Below are 21,595 nucleotides of genomic sequence, written 5' to 3'. Positions count from 1 at the left end.
CGTGAGAGTAAGAACTCTAAGAGGGTATAGTATGTACTTGAATTTCCCCACACACACTTTGTATCTCACATGAAAAACCCCTTTAAGAGATGAAACAATGATTACAAGTATTTAAAAAAAAAACCGCGCTGGAGCCACAGGTATTAGAGCAGATGAGCACACACAATTCTATTATTCCTTCATGCATTTTTAAGTGAAAAAAAAATTGCATTTCACTTTGTATTAATCCTGAGCCTCCTGATACATGAGACACCCCGTGTGTTCAGAGGCCACACTACAAGCACCCTCCATTACTGCATGTCTCTGACACACTGCCACATGACAGCCCACACATGCTAGTGACTCCTCTGACAAGACCCGGGGCAATGCCTGTCACGACCTGGTGACTGTCAGTGCAGCTGACACAATGGTCAATGGCGGCCTTCCCAGGGAGGACACTGCACTTTCCCGGGGGAGGAGGACACAGCTTCCTCTTTACACCCCCTTCTAAGTTTTCCTCACCCAAAAGCCTCTCAAATGTGCCTCCTCCTTTTCCCATCGTGACACCGGAGAGAACGAGAGTCTGACACCGAAAAAGCCAACACTTCCGCTTCCGGAAACGACACAGCGGAACCTGAAGTCACGGAGCGGATGTGACGTCACGGGGAGGCGGGCTAGTGATGCCTGCTAGTTGCTGAGGCAGGCGGGCGGGCGGCTCTCAGCTGATGGATCATGTGTTTGGTTCTCGGGCCCTCCGGCGTCGGGAAGACTCTGCTCATGAAGAGACTGCAGAATATCCTTCCAGTAGTTATGGGGGACACGTGACTGGGATCCCTAGTGCCCCCTCCAGAGCAGCAGATCTGTGGTTTCACCATGGCTGGACACGTGATATGTGGCTCACAGTACAGGGTGCATTATTATTAGCATTTTTAGGTCACTTTTGTTTTGTGGGAAGCGATACTGCTTTTTTGCTCCAAATTTTTCAACGATTCTCCACAAATTTTTGTCTTAAACCCGTTCTGCAACTTTTTAATGCATAAAGTCGCATGTCCCACTAAAATAGGGCCGCAATTTCCTCAAGATTCCAGGCGTATATAACGGGACTCCTGACGGGAGCGGGATGGGAGCACATTTGCGCCAAGTTCTGCGACTTTTCAAAAAGTTGCAAATCGGGTAAAAACATCTGAAAAATCCGAACAATAGAAAGAGATGAACACATGCAAAAGTGACTAAAAAAAGGCAAATGGAAAGATAAAAATGGCGCAAAACACTAAAGACGCAACAAAAACAGGTGGAAATGTCCCAGATGGTGGAGGTGCTGGGTGTCGGACCCCCAAAGATCTGATAATGATGACATATCCTAAGCATAGGTCAGGACCACTCCAGTCATTGGTTTCCATCAGGATTTGTAGGGCAACATGCACACATCCGTGTGACATTCGTTGTTTTTCTTTGATCCATTAGTAAGGGGCGATGCAGGCTTGGGGTGCAGTTCGGCAGTTACGTAGTGACTGCAGATTAGTGGATCCTCAGAGCTCACACTGCATGCTCTATCAGGATTCCCGGGGCGTGCCTGATCACAAGTATGTGAGTTGTATACTTCTGGTCACATTACGACTAGACGTGTCCTGCTTCCCTCCATATACTTGCATTGAGCGAGGCAGGACACGTCTTGTCAGAATGTGACGTTTGTATGCAGATCACATACTTGTGGTCACTCACTCCTGGAGAATCCTGCTCGGGCGCATACTACACTATCAGGATTCTCCTGGAGTTCCTGACCACAAGTATGTCATTTCACACACTGACTAGATAATACAAATGTATTGAGCGAGACCAGACACATCTAGTCCTAATGTGACTGGAAGTAGGCAAATCATATACTAGTGACTGTATGACCACCCTGCATCAGAGTGTAAAGTGACTGCAGACTTGGACAACCGAGTCAATAGATGAAAAACTTAAGTCCGCTTGCTTCGGTGAAAAAAATATACGGACGCAATGATGACACCTGAGAAAACAAATCAGTCCCTTTCCCAGAGATAGTTACACTCATACAGATGTGGGAATCGAGCCTTAGTCATAATCAGGAGTGGGACCAAAACAAACTCCTGGTGTTGACTTGCATACACTGAGGCTGGGGTCCCACAGTGTCTGTTCTGCATCCTAGGTGCCACCACTAAGAAGCTGCTTCATAAATGTTGCAGTGGATTTCTGCTGTATTATTGAGAAATTAATTGCAAAAACCCCTTAACGACCAGGGGTATTTTTGGTTTTGCATTTTCATTTTCCCCTCCCCTTCTTTCCAGAGCCATAACTTTTTTATTTTTCCGTCTATATGGCCATGTGAGGGCTTATTTTTTGCGGGACGAGTTGTACTTTTAAATGACACCATTGGTTTTACCATGTCGTGTACTCGAAAATGGGAAAAAAATTCCAAGTGCGGTGAAATTGCAAAAAAAGTGCAATCCCACACTTGTTTTTTGCTTGGCTTTTTTGCTAGGTTCACTAGATGCTAAATATGACCTGCCATTATGATTCTCCAGGTCATTACGAGTTCATAGACACCAAACATGTCTATGTCCTCTTTTATCTAAGTGGTGAAAAAAAATTCCAAAGTTTGCTAAAAAAAAAAAAAAAAAATTCGCAATTTTCCGAGACTCGTAGCGTCTCCATTTTTCATGATCTGGGGTCGGGTGAGGGCTTATTTTTTCCGCGCCAGGCTGACATTTTTAATGATACCACTTTTCTGTAGATACGTTCTTTTGATCGCCCATTATTGCATTTTAATGCAATGTCTTGGCGACCAAAAAAATGTAATTCTGGCCTTTTGAATTTTTTTCTCACTACGCCGTTTAGCGATCGGGTTAATGCTTTTTTTTATTGATAGATCGGGCGATTCTGAACGCGGCAATACCTAATATGTGTATGTGAGATTTTGTTTTTACTGTTTTATTTTGATTGGGGTGAAAGGGGGGTGATTTGAACTTTTAGGTTTTTTTTAATTTTTTTTATTTTTAAACTTTTTTTTTTTTTTTTTTTACTTTTGGCATGCTTCAATAGCCTCCATAGGCTATTGAAGAAGTGTTACTCAGGATGCCAGAAGTGTTACTCAGGATGCCAGCCCCATACAAACTGCTGATGTGAATAAGGCCTGTATCCACCATGGGGGTCACTGAAGTAATACAGGGGAGAGAAAATAGCAAGTTGTGATGAGTAAAGGGCATCATAACATAAATGTCAAGATCTCGCCTCTGTTCCTGTCTGATCTTACTTTGTGTATTGGTTCTGCTGGGTCTCTGCATCTGTGTTCACTTTTCTTGATTAGTCTTCTACTTAACCAGGCTAGCTCCTGCACCCAGTGTCAATCGTACACTTGCTGTTGCCTGTGTAACATTGATCCCTCTGTGCCTGACCCAGCTTGTCTTGATTCTCTTCCCGGACTCAGACCCTTTGCTTGTGACCTGACTTCTCTTGTGCCTGCTCCCTGTAAACTGTTTTGTCTCTCTGACTTTCCTGTCCTCGTCTCGTGAATTGGATTTCGTCTCTGACTTCCACTTGTTATACTGCGTAATTTCCTGGACCTGACCTCAGATTGTTTGACCTCACTTTACTTATTCAGTAAGTAGTATATATTTTTATCTGTCATTGTAGTCTTTTTCTCCACTTCTGGGACTAATATTTACTATAGTGACTCGCATCACATGGTGATTGACCATTAAAATTTTTTCATTTTCCCATCTATGGATCCATTATGTACTCTGTGTGATCAGGTGGCGAATGTGACTCAGTTAGTTCAAGATCTGGCCTTGGAACAACACAAACTAGCATCCTCACAGGCTCAGTAACAAGATTCCATCCGGGCGATTGTGAAAAAAATTCAGGTATTTTATTCTGCCATAATGCAACATTTCAACCCCTCAGGGTCTTTGAGCCCACGCCAGTTTTTCCGTGAATTACGGTAATCCTTTAGCACTTACAGCTCCAAAATTTAACACACATACATTACCAACATTATTAGTGAGGGACATATATAAATCTAACGGATATGCAATGGTTTACTGTATGTAAACCATGTCTCATACCCTGTCGGGTTCAGTAATGATTTTACAGAAGCTGACAATTGAATTATTGGCTATTCTGCTTTCTAGCTCTGTATGAGTCTCTGACCCAGGCTATTCTCCCTCTGGGAGGACTATTTAAGTCAGGAGCCATACTCGTCCAAGGGATGGTCAGGTCTCTGAAAAAGCGGACACATGGCGCGTTCCCTAGTCACGTTCGCGCTTCAGCATCAGCGACTCCTGTCTCTTGCTCGCCTCTCCTGAGGTTCACAGCGAGCATGCCTCTGAATTCGTATCTGACGTGTCAGCCCCTCAGAATCCCCCAACTGATCAAGAGTCGCTTGATTCTTTTATAGAATCAGTCAACAGGATTCTGTAGTTGGACGAGGAAATTATTCCCGCTCCAACACTCCGTCTCATTTATGGAACAAGCGTGTGTGCTGTTATTTACCAGCGTCCAGTAACATAGGGATTGGCCACATAAGTGGCTAACTGGGCAAAAGTATACTCTGGCTAAATACTCCAGACCAATTGAAGGTTTGATTACAGTTCCCTCCGGTGAAGCTTCCTGTTCCGCGTCTTGCTTCTACAACGCTCCTATCTGTTTTCTGAGGGTGCCTCAGTCAGAAACCCCTCCGATCGTCAAAATTGACTACCTGCCGTTCAATATTTGGAAGCTTCAGGAGCGGCTTTTTCTCCATCCTTCGTGGCAGTTTAGGTCACCAAGGCAATGGCCGCTTGGGCAGAAGTCCTGATTATTTCATTCCAGGGCACCAATCTTCTCCGCGGGCAACCACTGTCGCCAGCCAGATGATTCACGCAGCGGTTTTTGTAGTAGACGCTTCTTTTGATATCACCAATTGCGCGGCTCAATCTGCCGCTAATGCGATCTCCATTAGAAGAGCCCCAGGGCTCCGCGGCTGGTGGGCGCATGCCACATCGAAAAGATCGTTGACTTCTCCCCCCTCTTTCAAGAGGGTCATCCTTTGAAGAGAGACAAGACCAGCTCATTTCTGATTTTACCAGGGGGGAGAAAGTAAATTCCTTCCTCAGTAAAAGGGCTGTTTCGCAACCAACAGCCGACACGTTTTCGATCTTCTCGCATCATACGGACCTAACCGTTCTTGGAAACCCAGGCCTAGGGATTCTGGATCTGGGGGAGCCAGATCTCATAGATCTACCCAATGTCGGCAATTGGGTCAGGAGGCTGGTGTTTTTCGGATACAATATAGAATTTCTTCTCCCCCTTCAACCCGGGGGATTTACTTTCCTTTTCCCCCAAGAGAAAGACAAGAGTCTTCCTTCGGGCTGTTCAGGCTCTGCTAAAGGACAGAGTCATCATTCCAGTCCCCCTTCACGAAAGGTTTAGTATTTTTTATTCAGACCTTTTTTGTGGTTCCAAAAGAGAACGGGACGATGCGACCCATTCTGGATCTCAAATTGTTAGATCAGTTTCTCAAGGTACGGTGATTCCGAATGGAAGCTCTCCCATCAGTTGTCGCTTCTATGGGAAAGGGGAGAGTTCCTAGCATCCACCGACATCAAGGACGCTTACCTTCACGTTCCGATCTGCCCGTCCCTTCAGGAGTTCCTGCGATTTGCAACTCACGCAAAACATCCAGTTCGTAGCTTGTCCTTCGGACTCGCCACCGCTCCCAGGGATTTACCAAGGTCATGGCGGCTGTCATGGCCATTCTTCACTCTCCAAGAGTGGTAGTGTTACCGTATCTGGATGACCTGCTCATCAAGGGTCAGTCCCTTCCAGCCCGTGAGGAATCTGTGGATAACAGTAGATACACTTTCTCGCCTAAGGTGGAAGATAGACTGTGAAAGGTCTTTCCCAGGAGCGGCTCGCACTTCCCATGAGTTCACCACCCTCCCTCAGGAGAGACCCAAGCCTTACAACAAGCAGCGTGGTCTCTTTTTCGACCAGTTTCTCACTCCATCCGTTTCACCATGGGAGTTCTCGGAAGGATGGTGACAGAGAAGGAAGCAGTTCCGTTTTCCACCGTTCCGCCTCCGTCCTTTACAACATGCGTTGCTGTTAGCTTGGAACGAGAACCCGTTCTCCCCGGATCGTCGGATTCCTCTGTACCTGCGGGACAGGCAAGCCTTCAGGTGGTGGACACTGAGGTCCTCCCTGAATCAAGGGAGGTCTTTACCCCCATTAAGATGGTTGGTAGTAACCACCGACGCAAATCTCCTCAGCTGGGGTGCGGTCTCTCGTCGCCACACGGCACAGGGTCATTGGACAACCCGAGAGTCACGTCTCCCCATTAACATTTGATGACACGAACAATCACATTAGCTCTATGGAGTTTCCACCTCACCTCATCGGGTCTCAATCCGACAACGCCACGGTTGTAGCATATATCAACCACCAGGGAGGAACCCGGGACAAGATGGCCATGCACGAATTGAGTTACATCTATGGGGCCGAGACCAACCATTCGCCCATCTCAGCAAGCCACATCCCGGGCTTGGAAAATTGGGAGGCAGATTTTCTCAGTCACCAAGGCATTGCCTCGGGGAAGTGATCTCTTCTTCTGGAAATCTTTCAGCAGATTTGTCTTCGTTGAGGGACCCCGGATGTGGATCTCATAGCCTCAAGACTGAACAACAAGGTTCCTCGGTTCGTTTCCTGATCGCGCGATCCATGCGCCATCGGAGCGGACGATCTAGTTCTGCCATGGCACTTTTTCCGGCTCCTGTACATCTTCCCCCTTCTTCCCTTGCTTCCGAGGGTCATCAAGAAGATCAGAGCGGAGGCAGTACCAGTGATCCTAGTCGCGCCAAATTGGCCGCGCCGAGCATGGTGTGCAGAACTAATACAACTGGTCGCCGACATCCCCTGGCAACTTTCAGATTGTATGGACCTACTCTCGCAGGGCCCGATTTACCACCAGAGCTCCGAGGCCCGGTCTTTGACGGCGTGGCCGTTGAATCCTGGTTTTAACTCAGGCTGGGTTCTCGCACGTCGTGATCTCCACCATGATTTGTGCTAGGAAGCCGGTGGACATGCGCATATATCACCGCACCTGGACAACCTTCTTTTTCGTGGGCAAGGTTCATGGTCAGTCACCTCTGGTGTTTTCCATTCTGGCCATATTGGAATCCCTTCAATCTGTATTTATTTCAGGCCTCGTGCTTTTCTCGCTCAAGGGCAAAATTTCGGCCTTGTCAGTGCTTTCCCAATTTGCCACCAGGCTTCAATTCAAGACGTTCATTCAAAGAGTTTTCCATGTGGCGTCTCCTTATAGAAGGCCACTCATGGGGCCTTACTTTTCGGACTGCTGCAGGACGTACCACTGACCATCCTCTCTTGGAAGGTGATCTTTCTAGTGGCAACTACGTCAATCAGACGCGTTTCGAAATTGTCAGTCCTGTCCTGCCGTTCTCCTTTTCTGCATTTTCATCAGGAAAAGTTAGTTTTCAGGATGTCCCTGTCCTTCCTGCCCAAGGTCCTCTCCTCTTTCCATCTCAATGAGGAATTTGTTTTGCCTTCCTTTTGTTCCGACGCCAGTCCATCGCATCGAGAAGGCCCTCCACACTCTCTGGATGTGGTTAGGGCGCTAAGACGGTACACCTCGTGGATGGTTCCCTTTCACAAGTCAGATGCCCTGTTCATGCTCCCAGAGGGGCATAGGAAAGGTCTAGTCGCGTCATAAGCAACGGTAACGAGGTAGGTTCGCTTGGCGATTCAGGAATCCTACCGTGTCAGGAACGCACCTGTCCCAGCTGGGATTAAGGCACACTCTACCCGGCCAGTGGGCGCCTCTTCGCCCATTCGGCACCAGGCCTCGGCAGACCAGGTCTGCAAGGCTGCGACTTTGTCCAGTCTGCATACTTTTTACAAGAAATTCCGAAATTCATTCTCAGGCCTCTCCGCGAGGCTGCGACTTGGTCCAGCTTGCCTACCTTTACAAACATTGCCTAATTCATTCTCGGGCTTCTGTGGATGCAGCTCTCGGCAGACGCAGCCTTCAATTGGCAGTACCACGGTGTTAACTCAGTGGTACATGGGGTATTAGCGGAAGTATGCTCCCCACCCAGGGACTGCTTTAGGACGTCCCACGTTCTCTGTGTCCCACAATGGGGCGTAGGAGAAATAGGGATTTTTGTGTACTCACCGTAAAATCCTTTTCTCCGAGCCAATCATTGGGGGACACAGCACCCACCCTGTTTGGCCTATTGGCTCACTGTAGCATTTTTAAGTTTTGATAGTTATGATTGTCATTCGTTTAATACTCCTACTGCTTTTTTTCACTGAACTGGGGAATTCCCAGCCAGCGAGAGGGTGTATACTGCAGGGGAGGAGTTAACTTTTTTCTGTGTTTACTTAGTGTCCTCCTAGTGGCAAGCAGCATAACACCCACGGTCTCTGTGTCCCCCAATGCTTGGCTCGGAGAAAAAGATTTTACGGTGAGTACACAAAAATCCCTATTTCACTTCACAGGTGTGCTCTGTCAGATTTAATAAGTGGGATTTCTTGCCTTCTAAATGGGGTTGGGACCATCAGTTGTGTTGTGGAGAAGTCTGGTGGATGCACAGCTGATAGTCCTACTGAATAGACTGTTAGCTGCTTTTTTCTTGCCATAATACAAATTCTAAGTAAAGAAAAACGAGTGGCCATCCGAAAAATTGGGAAAACTTTGAAAGTGTCCCCAAGTGCAGTGGCAAAAACATCAAGCGCTACAAAGAAACTGGCTCACATGAGAACCGCCCCAGGAAAGGAAGACCAAGAGTCACCTCTGCTGCGGAGGATAAGTTCATCTGAGTCACCAGCCTCAGAAATCGCAGGGTAACAGCAGCTCAGATTAGAGACCAGGTCAATGCCACACAGAGATCTAGCAGCAGACACATCTCTGCAACAACTGTTAAGAGGAGACTTTGTGCAGCAGGCCTTCATGATAAAATAGCTGCTAGGAAACCACTGCTAAGGACAGGCAACAAGCAGAAGAGACTTGTTTGGGCTAAAGAACAAAAGGAATAAACATTAGACCAGTGGAAATCTGTGCTTTGGTCTGATGAGTCCTAATTTGAGATCTTTGGTTCCAACCACCGTGTCTTTTTGCGACGCAGAAAAGGTGAATGGATGGACTCTACATGCCTGGTTCCCACCGTGAAGAATGGAGGAGGAGGTGTGATGGTGTGGGGGTGCTTTGCTAGTGACACTGTTGGGGATTTATTCAAAATTGAAGGCATACTGAACCAGCATGGCTACCACAGCATCTTGCAGCTGCATGCTATTCCATCTGGTTTGCGTTTAGTTGGACCATCATTTATTTTTCAACAGGACAATGACCCCAAACACACCTCCAGGCTGTGTAAGGGCTATTTGACCAAGAAGGAGAGTGATGGGGTGCTACGCCAGATGACCTGGCCTCCACAGTCACCTGACGTGAACACAATCGAGATGGTTTGGGGTGAGCTGGACCGAAGAGTGAAGGCAAAAGGGCCAACAAGTGCTAAGCATCTCTGGGAACTCCTTCAAAACTGTTGGAAGACCATTTCCGGTGACTACCTCTTGAAGCTCATCAAGAGAATGCCAAGAGTGTGCAAAGCAGTAATCAAAGCAAAAGGTGGCTACTTTGAAGAACCTTGAATATAAGACATATTTTAAGTTGGTTCACACTTTTTTGTTAATTATATAATTCCACATATGTTAATTCATAGTTTTGATGCCTTCAGAGTGAATTTACAATTTTCATAGTCATGAAAATAAAGAAAACTCTTTGTTCAAACTTTTGGTCTGTACTGTGTGTATGTATGTGTATATAAATATTAGCTGAAGAGTCCGGCGTTGCCTTGGCATAGTACGCAACTGTGGGTCCCGCTCTCTCCCTTAACAGGCCCGCTCTGCACCCGCCATCACGCTGTCTCCTTCCGCAGCCCCGCTCTCCACCCGCCGTCCCATTCTATTTCTCCGCAGCCGCGCTGTACATCTGTGTCCCGCTGTCCCTTCACAGCCCCGCTCTCTCCCTCCACAGCCCCACTCTCTTCGTCCACAGCCCACCCCTAATATCCCACATCATCATTCTTGGGTTTCATTATGTCAGACTCCGGGTTTAAGATGGATCCTGGGAAAAGTTCAGGTCATCATTGATTGGGTTCAACCCAGCAATCTTAAGGCTCTGCAGCACTTTTTAGGGTTCGCAAATTATTATAGAAAATTTATTAGAGGATTTTCTCAGTTCGTCAAGCCTCTTACGGACCTCACTCATAAAGGGGTGGAGCTAATTTGAACAAATATTTTATGTCTGGTCTTGTATCCTGTTCTTGTGCAACCAGACCTCCAGAGGACGTTTATTGTGGAGATAGATGCTTCTGAGGTTAGGGTGGTGGCTGTATTGTCTCAAGGTCCAGGGACTTTAACTAACTTAACTAACCGATGACCATGTGGCTTAGGTTAAAAAAAATAAAAAATTAGGTTTTAAAAAATTAAAAATTCTCCTGCAGAAAGAAACTATGAGGTGGGTAATTGGGAGTTGCTTTCTGTCAAGTTGTCTTTTGAAGAGTGGAGGCATTTTTTTATAGGAAACCGTTCATCCAGTCACCGTGGTGACAGATCACAAAAATCTAGCTTATATTGAATCTGCCAAGCGGTTGACACTTAGACAGGCCCGATGGGCTTTAGTTTTTTTCACAATTTAATTTTTCTATTACGTTCAGACCAGGGTCTAAGAACGTGAGGGCGGATCCCCTGCCTTGTAGTCTTGATTCTGTGTCTCCTCCAGAACCTCCTTCCTCCATTCTTCCTCAGGGTATTGATGTGGCCATGGTATCCTCTGAGCTGGAAGCTGAAATCCGTACCACTCAGTCCTTGCCTCCTTCCAATACCCCTGAATGCAAGCTGTTTGTCCCTGTGTATCTCAGATTACACCTTTTGCAAGAATTCCATGATTGTGTTGAGTGGTCATCCAGGAGTCACTGCGACCCAGAAGGCAGTTGCTAGACTGTTTTGGTGGTCTGCTATGCATAAGAATATTAGAGATTTTGTGTCTGCTTGTGAAATTTGTGCATGCGCCAAAGTACAGCATTGCCGGCCGGGGAATTGGATCCTTTGCCAATTCCGGAAAGACCATGGACTCATTTGTCCATGCATTTCATTTCAGATTTACCGCTGTCTGGGGGGGATAACTTCAATTTTTGTGATAGTCGATTGCTTCAGCAAACAGGCTCACTTCATCCCCATTATCTGGGTTTACCCAATGCCGACACTCTCCAAACTGTTAATTCATGTGGTACGATTGCATGGGATTCCTCTAAATATATCAGCTAGGGGTGTACGATTCATCTCTAGATTTTGGAGGGCTTTCTGCAGAAAGTTGGGGATTGATTTGTCCTTTTCCTCTGCTTATCATCCTGAGATTAACGGTCAGACAGAGAGGACAAATCAGTCTTTGGAGCAAATTTTAAGATGTTTTGTCGCCGATCAGCAGGAGAATTGATCGTCATTTCTTCCTCTGGCTGAGTTTGCCTTTAACAGTCTGGTTAATCAGTCCACGGGGACCTCTTCGTTTTTTTGTCATTACGGGTTTCATCCTCATTTTGGTGAGTTCTCCAGGATAAGTTCTAGGTGTCCTGGGGTGGACGTCACCATTCAAGAGCTGGAGGAAGGTTTAAAAAGAACATTGGGGTGGCTCAGCATCGGCAGAAGCGGAAGGCCGATAGGAGGCGCTCATCAGGGCTTACCTTCAAAGTGGGAGATAAGGTATGGCTATCCTCTAAGAATATTAGATTGAAGATGCTCTCACTGAAGTTGGGTCCTCGATTCATTGGTCCGTATGAAATTCTGGAGGTGGTCAATCCAGTTGCCTTCCGATTAAAGCTCCCTCGGTCTTTCCGTATTTCTAACGTGTTCCACAAGTCGTAGTTGAAGGAGTTTATTCCCCTGTTCTGTCTTCCTCGCCCCCGCCTCCTCCAGTTTCTAATGAGGGAAGCTTGGCATTTGAGATACAAAGGATCATTGATTCCCAAATGGTCCAGAATTCCCTTCAATATCTGGTACATTGGAAGGGGTACTGACCTGAGGAACGGTCCTGGGTGCCAGCTCATTCTGTAAGGGCTGATCGGTTGGTCCAAGCCTTTCATCTGAGGTTTCCTGGGAAACCTGGGCATCCGGTGGCCCCCCCACTTAAAGAGGGGGTACTGTCACGATCTCCCCTCTGTTCCTGTCTGATATGTTACTTTTTGTAGGGGTTGTGCTGGGTCTGTGCATCTTTGTTCACTTTTCTTGATTAGTCTTCTACTTAAGCATGTTAGCTCCTCCACCCAGTGTCAATTGTACACCTGTGTAACATTAAACCCTCTGTGCCTGACTCAGCTTGACTTGATTCTCTTCCCGGACTCGGACCCTTTGCTTGTGACCTAACTTCTCTTGTGCCTGCTCCCTGTAAACTGTTTTGTCTTTCTGACTTTCCTGTCCTCGTCTCGTGAATTGGATTTAGTCTCTGACTTCCCCTAGTTATACTGCGTCATTTCCTGGATCTGACCTTGGATTGTTTGACCTCAGTTTACTTATTCAGTAAGTAGTATATATTTTTATCTGTCATTGTAGTCTTTTTCTCCACTTCTGGGACTAATACTTACTATAGTGACTTGCGTCACAATGAAGAAAAGTTTGTGCCATCTTCCTGGATCCTTTAACTGTCGGGGGCTAAGGTGGTAACAGGCTGTGATTAGTAAGAGGGCATTATAACTTGAAGAAAGTTCTCTTGCCCCTACTTACACAGAACCAGGAGGTGGCATTGCTCACTACTGCTGAGAAAATAGGAGGAATTGCCTATGATCACGATTACCAAGCATAAGCCATGTTGGCACCCCCAACATTATCCACAACTGATTACATTTCCTTAAAGGCTGTGCTGTCATTTCAAAATAATTGTGCAGACCAAGTACAGAGGCTCGGTGCATCCTTTGTATGGCCAAGCTGTCCAGTGCACCTTCCCACCTACTGTATATATCAGAGGTCTCAAACTGCATTCCACAAGGGCCGCAAACAGGTCATGTTTTCAGGATTTCCTTGCATTGCACAGGTGATAATTTAATCATCTGCACAAATAATGATTCCAGCACCTTGTGCAATGCTAGGAAATCCTGAAAACATGACCTGTTTGCAGCCCTTGAGGAATGCAGTTTGAGACCTCTGGTATATATCTTGCTGTACTGCAAGAGCTGTCAATCAAGATTCTGGGGGGGGGGGGAGAAAAAAAAAAGTGGAAAGTTGTGCCTAACTCTAACTGGCCATGCCCAGGGTGCACTAAGCTCCTCGTTCACATATGTGAGTAAAGTGGTTTTACACATAGCGATATCGCTAGCGATATCGCTAAAACGTCACTGGTTTTGTGACGTTATAGCGATATTGCTAGCGATATCGCTATGTGGAATACTTACCTCCGACCGGCTCCCCCGCTGTCCATCGCTGATCGCGCGGCTCCATTTCTCGTCGTCTGCTTCCTGCTAGGGCTTCCTGCTGTGACGACGAGCGACGCTGGAGGCGGGCGGGAGGACGTCAGGATCGCTGTGTGTGAAAGGTGAGTATCGTGCGTTGCGTCGCTGCTGCATCGCTGTGAGATCTTTCTGTGTGAAAGCTCACTAGCGATCATTTAGCGATGCACCAGCGATCCTGACCGCGTCGGATCGCTGGTTGGATCACTGGTGCATCGCTAAATGTAAAAGGGCCTTAAGGCACAATCCCCATCAAACACAGAGATGGATTTTTGTGCTTTTCTTAGTAATATATCCCTTACTATGTGTTGTGCTTGGTTCAAACTGCCATCTTTTACTGCCAGACTCCCTTTAAATGGTGTGTTCGCTATTCAGACAATCCTTTTTGAATCATTAGGGTATGTTTGCATGGGGCGTAATCCCTGTGCTTTGGACGCAGCGGATACCCTCCTCCGCCCAATGCGCCGCCCCCTGTTGTACGCGCGGTGATTCCGGATGTGTTCATTGGACACATGCGGAAACATCGCATCACATTCATAGACTGGGTTATTTATTTTGCGGAGACAGAGTGTCTCTGCAAGATAAATAGACATGTTGCGGTCTTGAAAGATGCGCCGCATGTCCGGTTATGCAGGGCCGCCGGATGCAGCCCTGCACACATAGTGGAGACAGGTTTTCATAAAATCCCCTCCACTATGCTGGAACTTCTGGACGCTGCGAATTGGACTCTGCGGCTGTACGCAGCGTCCAATCCGCAGCAAATACTGAAGTATTCCAGCCCGTGGAATCATACCCTTATGTTTCACCCGCAATAAAATAGTAACACATACTCTTTGTGCCTATCCAGGGGGGTTGACACCAGCAGCTTTATTTTCTGCTTTGGACAAATGAAGACACAAGGAGGAAGTAAGAGAGCAGTCGCAACTCGCTTCCTCCAGATGTCATTTACGTCCGTAGGAGAGGATAGTGAAGCCAGCAATGATTGGCCACAGGGATTGTGTGACATAATGTCACGCAATCGCAGGGAGAGCCAGTGCCGACACTGCTAGAACATACAAACAGTTATTGTTATCTCAGCCATGAAAGGCAGAAATGGAAATGACCCTTTAACATTAAAGTTAGTGATACAGTGATACATTAAAATGTTTTTGGCATTCTTTAACCTTTTTCTGTAAAGCTGTGTGGTAAAGAGTCAACCGATTTAGGAGATGTGCCTCCCACCCAGCCCACTGTAAGTTACCGAGATCATCTGTCATACAGATTCATCATGGGGGACATGTACTTAAAAACCTGCTCCATAAGTGTTCTCACTCTGTATGAAAAATATTCAGGATTGAGAGTCCTCAGTGGTTGATACCTTTTAATGGCTAACTGAAAAGATGGTAACACATTGCAAGCTTTCCAGACTACTCAGGTCTCTTCATCAGGCATAGATGATGCATAGCTTGCAATGTGTTACCATCTTTTCAGTTCGCCATTAAAAGGTATCAACCACTGAGGACTCTCAATTCTGAAGATTTTTCTATCTACTGGCTAGCACGGTACAAAGATATACATCTTTCCTCACTCTGTATGGTACATTCCATCATTAGCACAGGTGTTGAGGCTCTTCTTCTTCTCGTCCTCCCCTCCCCCTTCCTCTTCTCCCTCCTGAAGCTTGTTGCAGGTATTATGTATGTTTTCATAGTTTTTGGAATTTCCCTGGGTAAATTTATACACAGGATTGTTAATGACTGCCAGTAAACTTCCGGTTATCTGAATGAGGTTGTTTATGACACATGAAATACAGCAAATCTCATTCAGATGGATACGACATGGAGAGATTTCTGCTACATACCTTAGGGTAGGTTCATAACACCTCTTTCTGTCCATCTGAGAAAAACCTTCCAATTATTACGATCAGAGATTGATCAGTTTGATCAGTAATACTGTAGTAGTAAAACTTGGCACTCGAAAGGATGTGTTGAAAATTAGGTGACTTTATTTACAATGTAAATCAGTCTATAGATTAACAGCTAGTAGACAACGTTTCGGTCCACGTGGACCTTCGTCAGATACATTCTGTACAAGACAATTGTATAACAAAGTCAGTAAACCTACAATCTGAAGAAACGTTACCCACTAGCTGTCGCTCTACGGACTGATTCATTGTAAATAAATTCACCTTGTTTTTCAACATATCCTTTTGAGTGCCATGTTTTACTACTACTACTTGTATGGATTGGAACCCTACTCGTGCACCTCATCCATCCCCTCTGGAGTGCCGGTTATGATCTTCCTACAGAGTTTGATCAGTGGCATCAGTTTTTCTCGGATGTGGAGAGAAAAAATAAATTTCTCCATTCTGTCAATCCGTGAAAATTTCTACGATCCACGGTCCCAGGAAAAACATCGGACTTGTGCACAGCCCCATTGAATATCATGGGTACAAGTGTTAGCCATGAAAACCACAAATATCACTGTTCCAAGAAAATTGGTCATGTGCACAAGACCTTTGATAGATCACCACTGCTGCTGATGCAGACAGTTCAATTAAATAGTATAGAACTGTGCAACCGATCTGTTGTCCTCTGTTATCAGCCATTTCAGGTTTTGATGTGTGATCACTACAGTACAATGAAAAGTGTGGTTACACTTTAAGTATTTTTTAAGCATTTTGTGTTATATCATTTTTATATAGTGGTTTGCTTTTAACAAAAAACAATGTTTTATCTACGGAAGGTTGGCACAAACTTGACTGATCTGACCATACAGAGAACACGCGTGACCGTCCGAGAAGTGGGTGGTTCCATGGTGCCCATCTGGCCGAGTTACTACAAGGATTGTCAGACTGTACTGGTAAGACATAGTTTATGTAGTTCCTCATTACCAGCCTCTTGATCTCGCACTGAAGAGGATCATTGACATTTGCTGGTGCTTTCTGAAGAGTCTTTTGGTAAACCCTTATCTAGTGTGGGCTAGCTATGGTCAGATTCTGAAAAGACTGGAAAGATCTGCTGAAAAGAAGCTGAGAGTATTTAGGCTGTGTGCACACGTAAGCGTTTTTTCTCGTTTTTTAAGCGTTTTTACCGGAAAAAACACAAGAAGCATCCCATTCAATTTAATGAATTCCGCACTTTTTGTGCATATTGATGCGTTTTTTTCTGCAAAAAAAACGCAGCATGCTCATTAATTTCGTGGAGACTGGGGATGCTCCGGAAAAAAAAACGCGCTGAAAAAAACTCGCATTTCCTGGGAAAGAGTCCGGTTTTTAGTCAGGAATTTTCTGCATACGTGGGTACATAGCCTTACAGTTTATTCTGACCCCACTAAGTATATTTAGGACCTGATTCATCAAAGTTTTTTTCTACAAAATTCTGGCATAAAAGCTGTGGAAAGTCAAGAAAATTAGGCACAACTCAGAGTTAGATTTCTGGCGTTCCACATGGAGGTGCACACAACTTGTCATATACATCTGCAAAGAGTTTGAATGTTCTCCTGTGTTTGCGTGGTTTTCCTCTGGGTTTCTCCCACACTCCAAAGACATAGTGATAGGGAATCTAGATTGTGAGCCCTAATGAGGAAAATGATGTCTGTCTGTAATTAACGCAGAATATGAAAACTCTAGTGCCACCTATAGGAGGAAGCAATCCTAAAAGTCAATATCGACTCTGCAATGAGCATTGTCACATGAATTAGGATAAAAGCCAAAACCTGAATCTCAGTTTGCAGACATTGTGTTTCGGGGTACTGCCCCTCATCAGTTCAAAGTGTGAGATCTGGTTTGTCTGGGTAACACTTTTAGAATTGCTACTTCCTATAGATTGCACTAGAGTTCTAGTCCTCTTCCTCTCTGAAGAGACAATTTGCATACTTCCCAAAGGAGCATTGCTGCTTAAGGTCTCCTCACCTCAGCTGTCAGGCTGTCTCTGCAAGTAGAGACGTTACCCCTTGGATCCCGGTCAGACGTCTCATCCAGCCAAATCAGATCTCACACTTTGCACTGACAAGGGGCAGTACCCCGAAACAGTATCTTGTTGGAGAGTCAATATTGAATTTTAGGATTGCTTCTTCCTATAGGTGGCGCTAGAGTTCAAGTCCTCTTACTCTCTGAATAGACAATTTGCATATTTCTCAGAGGAACATTGCGGCTTAAAAGTCTCTTTACTTCGGCATGTCAGGCTTATAATGTCACTCTCCGCAAGAAGAAAGGTTACCTTGCAGTATATAAAGGCGCTATACAAGCAAAGCATAATGATTAAAAAAAAGTTTTTTTACCCCTGGATAATCTTGATATGCATACTAACTCCAATATCTTGTCTCATTATATAACAGCGGACTGGTATTTTACAGTAATGTGTGTTACAATTATTTTGACTTCTAGTTTGTTGTGGATTCCGCTAACCCGAATCAGGTCTCTGCGTCCTGCGTCCAGCTCCTGTCCGTGCTCTCTGCTCCTGCTCTCTCCGCAGTGTCAGTCCTTGTTGTGTTCAATAAAGCGTAAGTTATACCCTGGACATTCAGCTTTCCCATAGGTACCGGCATAATTTAGTTAGGAATACTCTCCCCCTACATGAATGGTATAAATGTGCTTCCGATACATTTATCTCAGAGGATTGCCTATACTGGGTCTCGCAACGCTGAGAATGTTTTCATTATATATTGCCCTACATTTGAAAAGAGAGCTGGAGGGCTCCACTGCTAGGGATCACCCGTTACATGCTAAAGTGATACGTAAACAAACAACAAGAAAAGTAGCATGCAGATAACAAGGATCACCAATTAGATAATATCAAAAAATCTTTATTGAGAAGACAACACAACAACACTACAAAGTTAAAAGCATTTAAAATTGCATAATGCAAAGAAAACTGTACAATGACCCGTAATAGGGTCGTGCCCCTGCCCAACCCCCAGATAATCAATATCCTCCTTGCTACATCAAGAGCATAGCATTAATGCTAATCCAAGTCACTCACAAGCAGCATATATAAATGGTGAAGGTAAATAGCCTGCTGTCCAAATAATACAGCTACATGGTTAAAGGAGAGCTGCCTAGAAGACAAGAGAAATGGGTAGAAAACAGAGACCAAAAACAGTCCACTATCAAACAAAGTGGTGTAGCAAAAACCTCTCTCAAAGGCCAGGGTGAGCTTCTGCCAAATAATACAATAATCCCCAAATGAGGTGGCTAGAAAGTCTCATACAACCTGAGCCTGGTAACGGTATCGCCCACGTGGAACAGTTCCTGCATAAATGCCGATGATGCTGTGGGTAGGAGGAGTGGAGGAGGCAAGGGCACAGTGGTACCCAACGCGTGTCGCCAGGGAACCTCATTTGGGGATTATTGCCCTACATTTATTACCTATCCATTGTGCTGTTTTTATAACCACCATTCAGTTTATTTGCAAAAGCAGCACGCATGCCAGGATACCAATACATACTAATTTATTTTCATCCTTTCATGTAAGTAGAGGGAATGGGAGATACTGGTTCAAGTAGGCAATTGCTCGCTCCAGTAATCCAGCATTTATCTCCTACTTAGTGATTAGATGGAATACAGTGTATGGATCTGGAACAGCACCGGTTTGGATTCTGCAGTAACTATTATCAGTTCTTATTGAAGAGAATACTAGCTGAGCTGCAGTGCCAGAGAACAACCACTGCAGGGCGTACAGAGCTGTGCTGTTCAGCTCCATAGATCTGTTTACATCTGGCCAGAGCTAATAACTGCTGATCGATGGTAGTGCTTGGTTTTGGAACCCTAACAAGTTAATATTGATGATATTATCCTATGGATAGATCATTGATATCTAATTGGTAAACAATCTCTCTAATTGAAATCGCCATTAATTAGTCATGTCAGTCTGAGCCATTATTATTTTGCAATGATGCAACTACGTTTTTAAGGAAAATGCATAGAAACCAATGTTCATCCTACATCCTGAATATTAATGTGTATCGTCTGTTCACTTGTAGGGATCTGCCGTGCTGTATGTCATTAGTAGAGATGAAATCACTATTCCGATTGGATGACATTATAGCCTGTGCTAAACAGCCAATCACTGTCCTGGAAACTAGCGCCTTGGAGGGTATCGGACTGCAAGAGGTGTTGCAGTGGCTGCATTCATCCGTCAGTCACTAAGTATCGTATAAATTCTGTAATATTGTAATGGAGTAAATAAAGTAGATTCTCTCCAAAGGACCTCTTCCATTAACGAGGTCAGTTTTCCTGTGACAGATTTTCAGGTCCACCATATATATTTCAGACTGGCCATCTTCTTTGAGAAGACAACCTCAACTTTTGGCTTGCTTTAAAAAAAAAACTTTGTTCTCTACAACACATTGTCCTTTGTACACAGAAAAAGTGATATTGAGACCAATGACAGTGTATGCACATCGTTTACCAATCATTCTGTGCGCATAAGGGCAGTTGGCCTGTCTAAACAGGCTAGTAAACAACCTGCAATTAGCAAACATGTAGAAGATCAGCACTTGTGTGATCGTATAATGTAAACCCACATTAAGCTGCTGTTACAACTTTCTTAAGGACCAGAAAATTATTGCACGTTTTGTTTTAACAAGTTTATTTAATTTGTGTGTATTGTGTAACCTCAAAAATGGGCCGGACAAAATTGTTGTCACCTTCAACTTAATATTTGGTTGTACACCCCTTGTAATAAATAAATGCAATCAATCGCTTCCTATAACCATCAACAAGCTTCTTGCACCTCTCAACTGGATTTTTGGACCACTCTACTTTTACAAACTGCTCCAGGTCTCTCATATTTGAAGGGCGCCTTCTCCCATCAGCAATTTTAAGATCTCTCCACAGGTGGTCAATGGGATTCAGATCTGAACTCATTGCTGGTCACTTCGGAACTCTCCAGCGCTTGATTTCAAACCATTTCTAGGTGTTTCTTGAAGTATGTTTGGTGTCATTGTCCTGTTGGAAGACCCATGACCTAGGACGCAAATCCAGTTTTTTGACATTGGGCATTACATTGCCACCCAAAGTCCTTTGGTAATCTTCAGATTTCATAATGCCTTGCACACAATCAAGGCACCCAGTGCCAGAGGCAGCAAAACAACCCCAAAACATCTCTGAACTTTCACCATATTTGACTGTAGGTACTGAGTTCTTTTCTTTGTAGGTCTCATTCCGTTTTCCGTGAACAGTAGAACGATGTACTTTACCAAAAAGCTCTATCTTGGTCTCATCTGTTCACAAGACTTTGAGGGTTGTTTTTCCTTGCTGCTGACGTCCAAAGAGATTAGCTGACGAGCTACGATGCCAAGGGTTGTAAAACTCTTTGATATGTTGCAATTTTGGGGAAAAGAACCTCAAGATCTCTGGATATGGATTTGTAGGAACATCTTGATGTCGGGCTGTTTTCAGCATACTACATTGTCAAACATAATTGAAGGAGGCATAAATGTACAGAGACATTCTTGATAAAAATCTGCTGCCATCTACCAGGATGGTGGAGATGAAATGAGGGTGGACATTTCAGCAAGACAATGATCCCAAACTCACAGCCAAGAAAACTCTCAATTGGTTTCAGAGAAATAAAATAAAGCTGCAAGAATGGGCCAACCAATCAACTGACCTGAATTCAATAGAAAATTTATGAAAGTAACTAAAGCTCAGATTCATAGACAGAGCCAATGCAACCTTCAGGATTTAAAGAGTGTTTGTGTGGAAGAATGGGCCAAAATCACACCTGAGCAATGCATGCGACTAGTTTCTCCATACAGGAGATGTCTTGAAGCTGTCATCACCAACAAAGGCTTTTATGCGAAGTAGTAAATACATTTCAGTGAGCTTCTTCAATACTTTTTCCCTGTCATTTCTTATGATGACATATAACTTAATTTATGGACATCTATAGTTTGACTTATTTGCCTGTGTGGCTTGGATGGGTGGTTACAGACATCTGATGAAAATTTCATGTCACTAGCACCTTTAGAAATATATTTACATGGAAAAATTTGAATACATCACCAATTTTCTATGTAAAATTTGGGGTTAAAATACATTTTTTGTGATAAAAATGTAGTTATTTTTTCTTCACTGCCCAATGGTATAAAATTCTGTGATGCACCTGTGGCATCAATATGATCAC

The 21,595-nt window shown here is 44.6% G+C and overlaps 2 protein-coding genes across 3 annotated transcripts in view; one reads left to right on the top strand and one right to left on the bottom strand.

The window, feature by feature from the left end:
* HGS (hepatocyte growth factor-regulated tyrosine kinase substrate) overlaps window positions 1-680 on the bottom strand; it is a 45,241-nt gene extending 44,561 nt beyond the window's left edge. For both annotated transcript variants that reach the window (XM_073588189.1, XM_073588190.1), the window contains exon 1: window positions 502-680. In XM_073588189.1, the coding sequence (XP_073444290.1) occupies window positions 502-538 (37 nt within the window). In that variant the 5' untranslated portion in view covers window positions 539-680. The remainder of the gene's footprint in view (window positions 1-501) is intronic.
* On the top strand, window positions 632-20,179 carry ARL16 (ARF like GTPase 16). Its single transcript, XM_073588191.1, has 5 exons — window positions 632-773; window positions 14,667-14,721; window positions 16,212-16,328; window positions 17,854-17,969; window positions 19,449-20,179. The coding sequence occupies exons 1-5, from the start codon at window positions 712-714 to the stop codon at window positions 19,612-19,614; spliced, it is 516 nt and encodes a 171-aa protein (XP_073444292.1). The 5' UTR covers window positions 632-711; the 3' UTR covers window positions 19,615-20,179.
* Window positions 20,180-21,595: the final 1,416 nt, after the last annotated feature.

Source organism: Dendrobates tinctorius, unplaced genomic scaffold (genome assembly GCF_039654945.1).
Source record: "Dendrobates tinctorius isolate UK_male_01 unplaced genomic scaffold, ASM3965494v1 ptg000103l, whole genome shotgun sequence".
NCBI lineage: Eukaryota > Metazoa > Chordata > Amphibia > Anura > Dendrobatidae > Dendrobates > Dendrobates tinctorius.
This window is presented reverse-complemented; position numbering and strand designations above follow the sequence as displayed.